This window comes from Rattus norvegicus, chromosome 20 (genome assembly GCF_036323735.1).
Source record: "Rattus norvegicus strain BN/NHsdMcwi chromosome 20, GRCr8, whole genome shotgun sequence".
NCBI classification, from domain to species: Eukaryota; Metazoa; Chordata; class Mammalia; order Rodentia; family Muridae; genus Rattus; species Rattus norvegicus.
Window position 1 is genome coordinate 50,446,190 of NC_086038.1, and position 12,190 is coordinate 50,458,379.

General features: G+C 42.2%; 1 protein-coding gene across 2 annotated transcripts in view; it reads right to left on the reverse strand.

Annotated features, from left to right (window-relative positions):
- Positions 1-1,510: 1,510 nt before the first annotated feature.
- Lin28b (lin-28 homolog B) overlaps positions 1,511-12,190 on the reverse strand; it is a 99,436-nt gene continuing 88,756 nt past the window's right edge. For both annotated transcript variants that reach the window (XM_039099150.2, XM_063279641.1), the window contains one exon: positions 1,511-6,149. In XM_039099150.2, coding sequence (XP_038955078.1) covers positions 5,783-6,149 — 367 coding nt within the window. In that variant the 3' untranslated portion in view covers positions 1,511-5,782. The remainder of the gene's footprint in view (positions 6,150-12,190) is intronic.

A 12,190-nucleotide genomic window follows, 5' to 3' on the forward strand; every position in this document is an offset into this window, starting at 1 on the left:
GAAAAGCATATAATGAAACACCAGGTGGTTAAGAGCCTCCATACGAGCGAATGCTGGGAATCCAATCCACGTCCTGTGTTCTCCACAGTTGAGCCACCCACCCACCTCTCTAGTACCCTGAACTGTGTTTATCTACACAACAAAACACTGTATGACAAGAACAGCTCTGAACCATACCTAACAGCAAGTGAATGTCAAGAGCTCCAGAGTCAATCTAATGTGGGTCCCATGTGTGTATACACGCACATCTCCAGAGTCAATCTAATGTGGGTCCCATGTATACACGCACATCTATCTGACGATGAGAAAATCAACAAAACCCATTATTTCTAGATCGTAAGACTACACTTTCAAGTTTTATATATCTTAAAGTATTGCCAGTTATCTGTAAGAAGTTATATTTTCTTACATATTTTCTTTAGTATTTATCTTTATTTACATATGAGTGTCTTGCCTCAGTGTGTGTATGTTATACCTGGCACCCACGAGGACCGAGGCAGACATCGGATCCCCTGGAACTGAAGTTCTAGATGTTTGTAAGCCACCACATGGGTGATGCGCCCTCAACCCAGTTCCTCTACAGGAGTGACCTCTTTATCGCTCCATCCCCCATATTCTTTTGTTTTGAAAAACCATTTTTCATATTTCCTGAAGGACAACAGTACACTTCACAACACAGACTTTATTATCTTTCATAACAAGAAGCTCTTCATAGCCTAAGCAAAGTGAATCTACCCATTGCTCTTATGACCACCCGTGTGGCTTCAAACTGTAAAAGCAGTCACTTAAAATGGTTACGGTTCTATTTGAAAAAGCAAAACAAAGACCCCATGGGCTGGGGAGAAGGTTCGCACCATGTCAGAAGGCTCACACCCCGGGGATCTGATGCTGCCTCTGGCCTCCAAGGACCCCGGCACTCAGCACACATATCCACAATTTAAAAAATGTCTTCAACTCTCAAGAATTATAAATGATGTGCAGGTCGCAGGACACCAAATAATAAAGCGAACCATCCTGGACTAGAGCAGAAAGCGTTTAACTGGATGGGGCAGGTGTCACGTTTAATAGCTCATCGATCTATTTTGACAGTGCATCACTACTGTGCAGTCTGACCAAGTTATGCTAATATTTTAAGTCTCTGGCGATGCTGTCTCCTAATTTGTTCTTTCCAAAGCCTCGTGATTACTAGGGGAAACCTGTTAAGAAGGTTCCAAGATGACTTCTCCAGAGGTTTTTATAAGCTCCATGACATTGTTTCTGGCTACACAAGGGGCAGGTCTCGATTGCCAAGTCTGTATGATTCCTGATGATAACATTGAACAACCCAGATGAAGACAAGCCACTCTGTCCTCTCCCCCAGAAACCCTTCCCGGTTTACCACCACTGCCACACCATGCTGAAACCTTTAACTCAGCCTCACAGTGGCAAAAATACCTCTGAAGGGCCCTTTACCATTCACTTGATTTTTTTCAATCACAGGAACCACACACAAAGTTTCTCCAGACCTGTCTTAAACACCAACATTGCATCTTTTATTTTAAACTTCAGAACATCAATAGCCAACAGAGTAAGACGTTTGGTACGAAAAGACAACACCAGGCCCATGTCTGCAGAGGAAAAAATAGTCCACCGAGGTGACGGAATGCAGTGTGCCAGTCTAGTAACAACTCCTCTTTTGTTCTTTCCAACGCAAGTTCAAGGGTATTTTTAAAAAGTTGTCACTTGTAAACATGAATCAAAATGGAGTGAGGGAAGCTAAACACTACATAAGATAACTTTCAAACACCAGATAAAACACAGTATTAAAGACATATAGAAACCAGGTTCACTTTGGTCTTTATATGGATAGAGTCGTTACCACCACAAACACAGCACACACTGATTAAAGCCAGTCTGGTGCTAGGTGCTGTGGGTGATAGTCAGAGTGATTAAGGAGGTAGTCAACGCCATCATTTTCAAGCAGGGACCGTCAAGGGGTAAGCCACAGGAGTTGCATATCTGGATACTTTCTCACAGTACAGGACTTCACCATAATGCTGCCATAATTCAGTTCCAAGTGTAAGATCAACAATGAGTATCATAGGTCACCGTCTCATTTTAAATGAACAGTAGGTCACAGATCACACAGGCACATCTTGAAGAGGCTGTTGACAGTATGTATGTAAGACAGAACTGGATGTTTTCAATAAGTTGTTCTTTTTCAAAAACAAATAAGTCTCATTAAGACATCTAGAAAATTAAAGTCAGCACAACTCCACTTGCATGCATTTCCCTAGATTTTATACCAAAATGGGAAATGACATATATATTTATGATAAACATTTCTTAGAAAAAACAGATAAATTAATTTAAATTAACTTTAAGACTTAATGAGATTCCCCACATCCTGAATAATTCATCTTACAGCGAATGTTACAAGGTCTACTAACACTTACGGACTTCTATGCACAAACTACATGCACCAGCACAAGTTAGGCCCGCACTGGAGCAAAGTAAATCTCAGTCCGAATACAAAAATAACTGGTAATAAAAGCACCCTCTGTTTGGGAGGTGGACTGAGGCCAACAATGTACGTCTTCAACTTTTCTTTAGATTGCACACTAAAATTTCCAAGTTATAAGTAGATAAAAATCTTCCTAAATCTTTCATTTGTAAAAATACATCCGAAGACTAGAAATGCAAGTATAAAAACGTCTCCACTGTGACCTGCTGTGTAGACAATGAATAGTTCGCAGGCTAAAGGCTGGTAGTGAATCATTTTTAGGAATTATATTTGTGTTGATACGAGGGGGAGGTCAAAAGGTGGCTTGACCCACGGGCCATACGCCCACTATTAAGAAGCCCTGCAAAGTGGTGCTCCTTTCCCCCGGCTCAAAGCAGCACTGCACTTTACGTGCCCCCTTGGCAAGCTGTGCTGGTCATGTGCCTGCGGCGTGGCCTGCTGCAGTGCGTTCACGCTCTGCACACGGTACAGTAGAGGCAAGTGAAGCGGGTAGGAATCTTTTATAACACTTGTCAGCAAACTACAAACACCAAGTTTGCTTTTGTTACCTCTCCTGCCCCTCGCCTCTAGGTAACAGAGCTATTCTCAAGATTGTTTCTGTGTTCTGTTTTGCTTAGGATTAAGAGTGCCCATTCTTCCTTAAATTCAATACATGATAACTTTAAGGAAATGCCTGGAGACTTTGCTACCTAACATGGGAAGTCCATGAGAGAAACAGGCATTTTTCAGAAACACGGGGTTGCAAATGCCTCTCTGTGCTACAGATTAAAGGTGTCTGTACCAGAGGATTATCAGCGACCCGTAAGGCTGCAGCAGCATCGAGCTGTGCTATGTAGTGGCTAGGAGGTAGCTGTTTGCTGTAAACAGAGTGTCTCACTTGTATGAATTCACATCTGCAGGGAGTGGAAGTTTGCTTTACAAGACTTTGACATGAAACAAAAAAAAAAGACCAATATCTGACATTCAGAATTATGACCAATGTCACTCAGAGGTAGTTACTAACAAGCACATGTACCTACATAAAGACTTAAGCTATTTGGCTTGTTCTGAGAAAGCAGGATTATAGACTAATCTGTAAAAAAAACAAAACAAAAAAAAAAAACAAAAAAAAAACATCAAAAACCAATAAAAACATTATATGGTATGTTCCCTGAGCAAAGTTCTTTGTCCTGAGCATGTAATAGTGACAATATTTTCATATAAAAATAAACCCCAACTTTTAACCGTAAGAGGTTTGGTATGTGCTTTTAGTAATTCAGTCTGGTCAGATGCCGAAAAAGAAGTCAACCACACCCATAAGTTCTATAGTTCAAGTGTTTCTGAATTTTCTACTTTCATTTTTAAAATGGCCTCAGTTCTGAGTTTTATATGTAAACAGGATGTCTAATTTTCAAGTCCACTATTTCCTAGTTTTACAGTCAAGCAACTTTGGTTTGAACGCTCAAAGTGGCCTATCATATTTTACTTGTACAACCGTTACCTTGTTCATTGTACTTGGGTGACACTCTGATTCGTCTGCATAACTTAAACAAGCTTGAGTCCTCACATAAGGCAAGGCAGCACTTCTCTATGGCTACATCACATTCAATATCGTCAAAGGTAAGCACTGTATTACAGCACACCGATACTTCAGTAAAACACTATGGGAATTCTCATAAATACTGTCAAGAAATTCAAGCTACTCTGGAAAGGACTGGCAAGCTAGTCACAGACAGTTTCCTCCTCTAGCAGCTTGATGGAACCTTAGCGTCACCCACCTCCCACAACACACACCGGAGGAAGGGACTCCTCCGTAGAATGTGTCTCCTATGAGTCACAATGCTTTCTTGTTTGATTATCTGAGCTTATACCAACAGGCCCATGGAGCTACAGCCAAAACTATGCACTGCAATTCCTTGGTACCTTCTTGAAGATGCTTCAGAAGTTTGCTCATCACATTTAGAACCAGCTGACTCCATTAAAAAACAAAACAAAACATGATAGAAAACAGCCAATACCACGGTCAGTGCCTAGCAGTCTGGGCAAACTGAGAATCCGTCAGAGAAGATTCTGGTGACTAGCCTGGGTGCTCGTCCTGAGCCTGTCACATAGGCTACCTCAGCCTCTGTACTCAACGAGCTGCACGGCATCAATGCTAACACCTACAGTATTTCTAGCCACATAACACTGGGCGATTTGGAACTCTACTCCAGGCCCATCACTCTGTCTGCCTGCCACTACACTATCCTTTTGAGTGTCAGTGCTGGGCTCCATCTATTGGGGCAACTTCATTTTCACTTTAAGCCCCACCATTTTATTTCTATGCTGCGTTTGTTTGTTTCAGAAACAGGTCTGAGGACTCTTGATGGGAAATAAAAACAGCTACTAAAATATACCCAAATAATAGAGTTTTTCTCTAAGGCTTCAGTAGTAAGTAAGAGACCTTCTTGTTCTAAGTGATGGTTCAACAGCTACGTAGTCAAAGGGAGCTTCTGTTGCCACAGTCCCTTAAAGACCTCAGAGCACTTGTAAAGACCTAGTATGGAAACACCACTGAACAGGATCACATTACTATACACATTACCCTCCCCTCCGCTTTTCTTAATAGGCATGTAATTTACAATCAAAACAGAACAGAGGACACTGGAAGCTCAGCACAGAGACGTCACATTCACTGTCCTATTCAGCAATTAAAGGGTCTGGCAGTCAGAAGCATCTAGAGTTAAGTTACTACAGCACAGACACTCCGTCTGCGTCATGGGAGTTGTGAATACTCACTTGGGAGGCACCAAGTATCCCAAAAGCCGTGAGTGGCACCTGACTGGCAGCTCTGAGATCTGAAGTAAGCTTTGGTTCACATGAAAGGTAACAGTCACGTGGTTTGTTTGTTTACATAATATAAAAGAAGTAGTATTTAGGAAAAATTCCAAGGATTAACTCTGAAACCATCTCAAATGTTTCACATGGATTTTCAATGCTTGGAGATGCCCAACTATCTGAGGAAGAGTATGTGCTTCTATCTACACACACACACACACACACACACACACACACACACACACACACACAGATTCGGGTTTCCCCGCTCACTCATGCACATACTATATGTAGCATCTCAATTCTACAAAACATGACACCCTGCTTAAATGAGATTTGCTTAAGAGTGATTTGTCTAATTAAGAACATCAGAGTTCCTCAGCAGTAGTTAAAACCCCCGGTCGGCTGCTCTCTGTGGAACACTATTCCCCTGTGCTTGCATGAGGTAGACTCCCCAGCCGGGTGAAGAGAACACTGACAATACTAAGTCTTTTTCCGTTTCTGAATCAAAGGCCCCTTTTTGTTTTGCTCTCCTATTGCTGCAAATGCTTTCGTGGCAGAAACTTCTTGGGGTGATCTGTCTGACTGCTCCGCCATTTCTGACGTCACCTCCTGAGGAAACGGTACTGTGCAGCCGTGCCCCCCTCCCACTTCTCTGGGTGAGGGGGAAGTGCATGGCTGGGACTCTGCCTCTGGTCTTCCCTGAGCCGAGGCGGGCAGCTGAGCGACAAGCTTGTGCGGGCAGTTGGCCACCATGTGCATGATGCTCTGGCAGTAATGGCACTTCTTTGGCTGAGGAGGTAGACCGCATTCTTTAGCATGATGGTCGAGACCACCGCAGTTGTAGCATCTGCAAAGAAAAGCGAGAAAGAAATCTTAAAGGTAGGTACTGTGTATCAGTAATATTTAGAAAAGTGGTAATTATTGAAATAAATTATGTGAATAAAATTTTAAATTACCAAAGATCAAAAACTATCAATGAGATCAGCTTATTTTAATGTGACTTCTTTAAAGTATATACTATTTATATTGTTTTTACTAATCGCTTCAAGGATTCTCATCACCAAAACATGCCAGCATGTTTTTATAGAAATGAGTTATGTTAAACACAACAGCCAGTGAAAACACGAAAAGCACAGCATGATAATTAGTGCTCCCATACAGAAGCTAGCCGCTCACATTTAACAGGCAATCATGAAGGAATACTTTAAACCACTAGATGGCAGCCAACAATAAACCCAGAATCACCAGTTGGCTTTAAATATGAGGGAGAGGAAGGCAATCACTGGGAGTAGAGGAAGGGAAGGACCTGTGAGAGGGGAGGGAGGGACCTGTGTGGGAGAGGGGATAGGGAGGGAAAAAGGGAAACATGACTAGTACTGGGGGGAGGGGGGGAGTGAAGCTCTGAGGGCCAGCAGAAAGAATGGAAACAGGCGACCTTGAGAGGTAGGAGGTGGGGGACCCTCTAGAATATACCAGAGTCCTGGGAGGTGAGAGACTCTCAGGACTGAAAGGAAGAGGCCTTAGATGAAATGCCCTACAGTGGGGAGAGGGAACTTGTTCTGCCCACTTCGAGAAGAAAGACAAGACATCAAGTGAGGGATGGGATGCCATCCCACAGTCAAAAACTCTGTCCCAGAATTGTTGCTGTCTAAAAGAACTACAGGGACAAAAATGGAGAAGAGACTGAGAGAAAGGAGGTCCAACGACAGGCCCAACTTGGGATCCAGCTCAAGGGGAGGCCCCAAGGCCTGACATTATTTCTGAGGCTATGGTGTGCTTATAGACAAGAGCCTAGCATGGGTGCCCTCCAAGTGGCCAGCCCAGACACTTACCCCCAACCAATGGACAAAAATTGGGGACCCCTGTGGTTTACTTAGGGAAAGGCTGGAAGAAGCTGAGGAGGAGGGCAACCCCATTGAAAGACCAGCAGTCTCAACTAACTGGACCCCTGAGATCTCTGACACTGAACCACCAACCAGGCAGCATACACTAGTTGATATAAGAACCTGACACACACACAGCAGAGGACTGCCTGGTCTGTTCCCAGTGAGAGAAGAAGAACCTAACTGTGGAGAGACTTGAGGCCCCAGGAAGTAGGAAGGTCTGGTGGGTGGGGGTGGGGACATCCTGTTAGAGAGAGGAGAAAAGGGATGAGAAACTGTCAGTACCAGGAGGGGGATAACAACTGTATTACACATACAGATTCATACACACACACACACACACACACACACACACGCATACACACACGCATACACACACACATTTGTTACACTAGGAATTAACTTACTCAGCATTCAGAAAAATTACAAACTAAGTTGAGTTTTATGAGTTAAAGACTTCAGTATCTAACAGAACTGAAATAATCTTTGTCTTTGTATAAAATTTACAAGGAAATGTGATACCTAAGCTGTCTACTTAAAAGGAGGAGGAGGAAGAGGAGGAGGAGAGGGTGGGGGAGGAGGAGGAGGAGCAGAATTAGCCAGTGTGAGGCAAACACTGAATGTCTAAACCAGAACCCTGCTGTGAAGGAGTCTCCTGAGGACTATGGAGTCACCCAAGGATGGAGACTCAATCAATGTGGTCTGGTGCTACTTTGGTGACTAGAAAAGTTGACTTTCTTTCTATAGAAAGTTGGAGTAAATTTCCCAAATCTGAAGTGAGTGTGAGCATTGTTCTGATTGGTCATTTAAATCTGAAAGCACTCTGGGGACAAGGACAGGTTCTACACTAGATGCTAGAAAATCTAACTTCTAAAAACTGAGCAAAGAAATGTATTTGCTCAGTCTCAGTCATAATTGCTTTTTCATTTTTCAAAACAGTTTAAAAAATGGAGATACTAAGAAGCACTCTTGGGCTGGAGAGATGGCTCAATGGTTAAGAACACTGACTGCTCTTCCAGAGGTCCTGAGTTCAATTCCCAGCAACCACATGGTGGCTCACAACCATCTGTGATGGGATCCGATGCCCTCTTCTGGTGTGTCTGAAGACAGTGACAATATACTCACATACATGAAATAAATAAATCTCAAAAAAAGGAGCGCTCTTATTTTGCCTTACCCTCACCCCGGCTGGAGGTCGGTGTCCATCCCAGGGTTGGTTAGGTACGCAGCCTACCTAACCAACCCTGGGATAGAGTATGTCATGATAAAAAATATACAAAAATATAGTCTACAATGTAGTCTATAGACTACAAAAATATAGTCATACTTTGTTATAAATTCCAACAGCTTGGCCTAAAAATTAAAACGTTCTGTATGCCTGGCATGCAGGGCCTGGAAGGGATCTCACCAGGGTTTTAAAACAATTAAACCAAACAAGTCACCTATGGTTCGTACATTATAAATGGCAAGCCAATGGCACCATGTAGAGTTTCTTCCAATTTAAGCACAAAGATTACCAAAAGTGACCACTTTAATTTTAGAACATTACTAAGTTCTTAGTGGAATCATTGATACTTTAATTCCAATGAGCTAGCATATATTCTATAAGCATTATTTATTATATTTTTGAAGATTTTAAAGATAGAAAATAAATAACAGGCAATATAGTCAACTTTTTAAGACCACAAAATTAAGATAAAATTTCTAATGGGAAGAATTGTATCAGTAGACGAAAAGAAGACCTAAGATGGCAAAAATAAACAAAAAGACTCACAACTCTCTTAAGCCTTTACAACTATTTATGGGGCTGACGAGATGGGTCAGAGGATCCCAGGTCAGTTCCCCAGGTCCATGTTGAGGGTCACTACTTCTGGAAGTCTGGCTCCAGGGAGACTTGTCTCTACTAGCAGCTGAACTCACTTGCACAGACCCATACATACACACATAACTAAATGCACATCTTCAAAAAGATGTTTTTACTTATGTGCGCATGTACCTGTATGAGCTTCTGTGTACGTGTGTGCAGGTGACCACAGGCCAGAGATGTCAGATCACTGGAGCCACAGTTGCAGGCACTGTGGACCACTTGATAACGGGTGCTAGGAACTGAACTCCAGTCATCCAGAAGGAGGGCAAGTGCTTTTAACCACTGAGCCATCTCTCCAGCCCAATAAATTGTCCTTCCAAATGATATCAGGCACAATATAATGGTTAGAACTGAGCTAAAATCTGAGGGTTTACTAAATTGTTATTTTGTAACTAATACCTCAACACCTAAAAAGGCTTCATTAGTTGTGTGTTCCCCTTGTCTCCAAAAGTGACTTCTTTTTTTTTTTTTTTTTTAAAATCAGGGAGCAGTCATACTGTAGACAGCCAGGTGGCTGTCTAAAATACTATGGAGAAACACAAGTTCGAGCGTTTCCCAGTGTTTGGAAAAGGTAAGAACATACACAGAAACTCGAAGCCTTGTCCGTGCATGGTATCAGAGAGCTCAGGCAGAGTTCAGTCAGAAGGCAAGGTTTGGAGAGAAAGATATATAGGAAAGGCATAGAAAACCCCCCTAGAACAGGAAGGTGAGAAGGATCAAGACCGTTTCCAAATGAGAGACCATGAGTTCTTAAAAGAAGCAGACTGCTTCAGGTCTCTCTGTTCTGAGACCACAATGCAATTATGAGTGTTTCAGTGAGTAACAGATTCATCTGTGCGTACTTGTATCATCAAAAAGGATGAGGACTAACATTCCTCACTCAACTGCTACTCCCTCCCCGCCCCCATCCCCAACTTCATGGTTACAAGTGAACACTTCCTGACCTTATTAAAAGAATTCCTTCTGGTTTATGGTTCCGGAGGGAGAGTCTACTTGGTGAGGGGAGCGTGGTGGGGAAGCTTCCTCAGGAAACGGAAACCTGCTAGTAACATACTTCCTCTAGCAAGGCTGCGTCTCCTCATGAGTCCATGCCTTCCCAAACAGTGCCACCAGCTGCAGGTCAACTGTCAAATCTCTGAGCCTGTGGAGGTTACTGATCTCTCACATTATTGTAGCTTAGAAACAGTCTTTCGAATTTTGTTGATTTTGATTAGAAAGTCTACTTTCCTTGCTGTTTATAAAAATGGCGTTCTCTTAACACTTAAGCTGTAAGCTCCCTACAACCATACCCTTAAGTATCAGCAGCCTACTCTTTGTCTTCTTGGGCTTCTCAGATTAGATCTCAGCAATATTGAAAGTGAAATTCCAACAGCTTTAATGCCCAGTAAAAGTAGGTGTTTGGATGGCTCTGTCCTGGGTGGTAAGGACACAAAATGGAATTTGAAACTAAAATGTGTGGCAGCAGGAATGAATTCTCTATCGTTTAAGCCCAGTTTCCGACCATTTTAACGGAGGTGGGTTCAGAGGGGAGTCTCTTACACGTCACCTACTCTACTCGCCTCTTATTAGTTGGTTAATGAGGGACTACCTCTACCCCTTACTGATTAGTGGGATCAAATATTTAGAAAATCCATTCAATCCTTGTCCTACAAGAAAACACGTACTCAAAATATACACTATGTGCAAAACTCTATCAGACTCCAATGACAGGTGTGGCGATAATTAGCTAGATGATAAAATGTACATGTTTATGTTGTCACCTTATTTGATGTCTTCTTTGTTTTTGAACTGCTCCGAGTTTATTAGCTTTTTGGCTCTGATTAATGATGTGGTCTGGCTTGTAACATCAACTAAAAATGTACTGAGGTACCTTGGAAACCAAGTAAAACACTGAGAGCTCTTCTTGCAAGCTCTAGTCATCTTATAAAAACAACGAAATGGAAAATGAGGGACATAAATGAATGAATAAATAAGAAAAACTGTAGTGTGGGTCGCTGAGAAGTGGAGGTGGAAAGTGGAGAAGTGGGTTTACAAAAGAAGAGACCACAGAAGGGAAGAGAAACCGTCAGAGGCCTGGGAGGAAGGGGTGGTGCCAAAGGGAGCCTTTCAGGTTAGTACAATTCACTCAGGAATGTATAAACCAGGTATTTTGAGGTCTATTTAATTACATTTAAAAATACTTGGGAAATTCTGCAGCACCTGGATGAAACAATAACCATTTGTTTAAAGTGATCTACTTTAGATAACAACTCGAAGATCAAAATAATGAATTCTAGGTTTTAAGTTAAACCTTTAGTTGAAATAAATATCTCTCTTTTGGGTGACAAGCAACATCCCAGCAGGTAATCTGTTCTGGCTAATGGAAGAGGCTGGTATAGCTGTTAATTTTTTTTAGGGAAAGATGTATTCAAAAGCAGATAACTTAATACTTTCCAATTTTGGGGGAGTAAAAGCAGCTTGTTAGAAATAGGGTCACATCCCACGCTCGGCCAGTACCAGACAATGAAGGAGTGTCAGGTCAGAAGCGACTTCTCTCTGCACTCAAGAGAGCCAAAAGCGGCAGCACGGCTACAGAATGGCGTCCTAGCTGGCAGCTTCTAGCTGTTCTCTTACTCTTTGGCCACACGTCTTTAGGAATAAGTAGTTTACACACAGGAAGAACATACACTTAATTTACCTTAGGATGACTACGATGGGAGGGAGCTGCTTGCATGCGGAATCTGAGAGGAAATGTATAATTTCTGGCAATGTTTGCTCACCTATTTATTCGGTAGTACGGCTGGAAATATAAGTCTAGATGTGTCTCTCATGGGAGCGCCAGATTCTCTAATGTCAGAGATGTGACAAGGCATTGCTGAAAGGGACACATTTCCACCAGAACTATGTCAACTTTTACAACTGTTATTCTTGATTTCTTTTAAGCTTTAGTGTGATTACACAAAAATTTTCCCCTAAGAAATGAAATTTGTTTTAATATTAAACCCTGAACTAGATGCCAATCATGAGGGCACACAACTGTGATCTTGGGACTTGGGGGGCAGAGGCAGGAGTTCAGGGCTGCTCTGGTCCAAACAGTGAGTCCCAGGTCAGTCAGGAAACAGTGAGAACTGATTTCAAATTACACAATAAATAAATAAA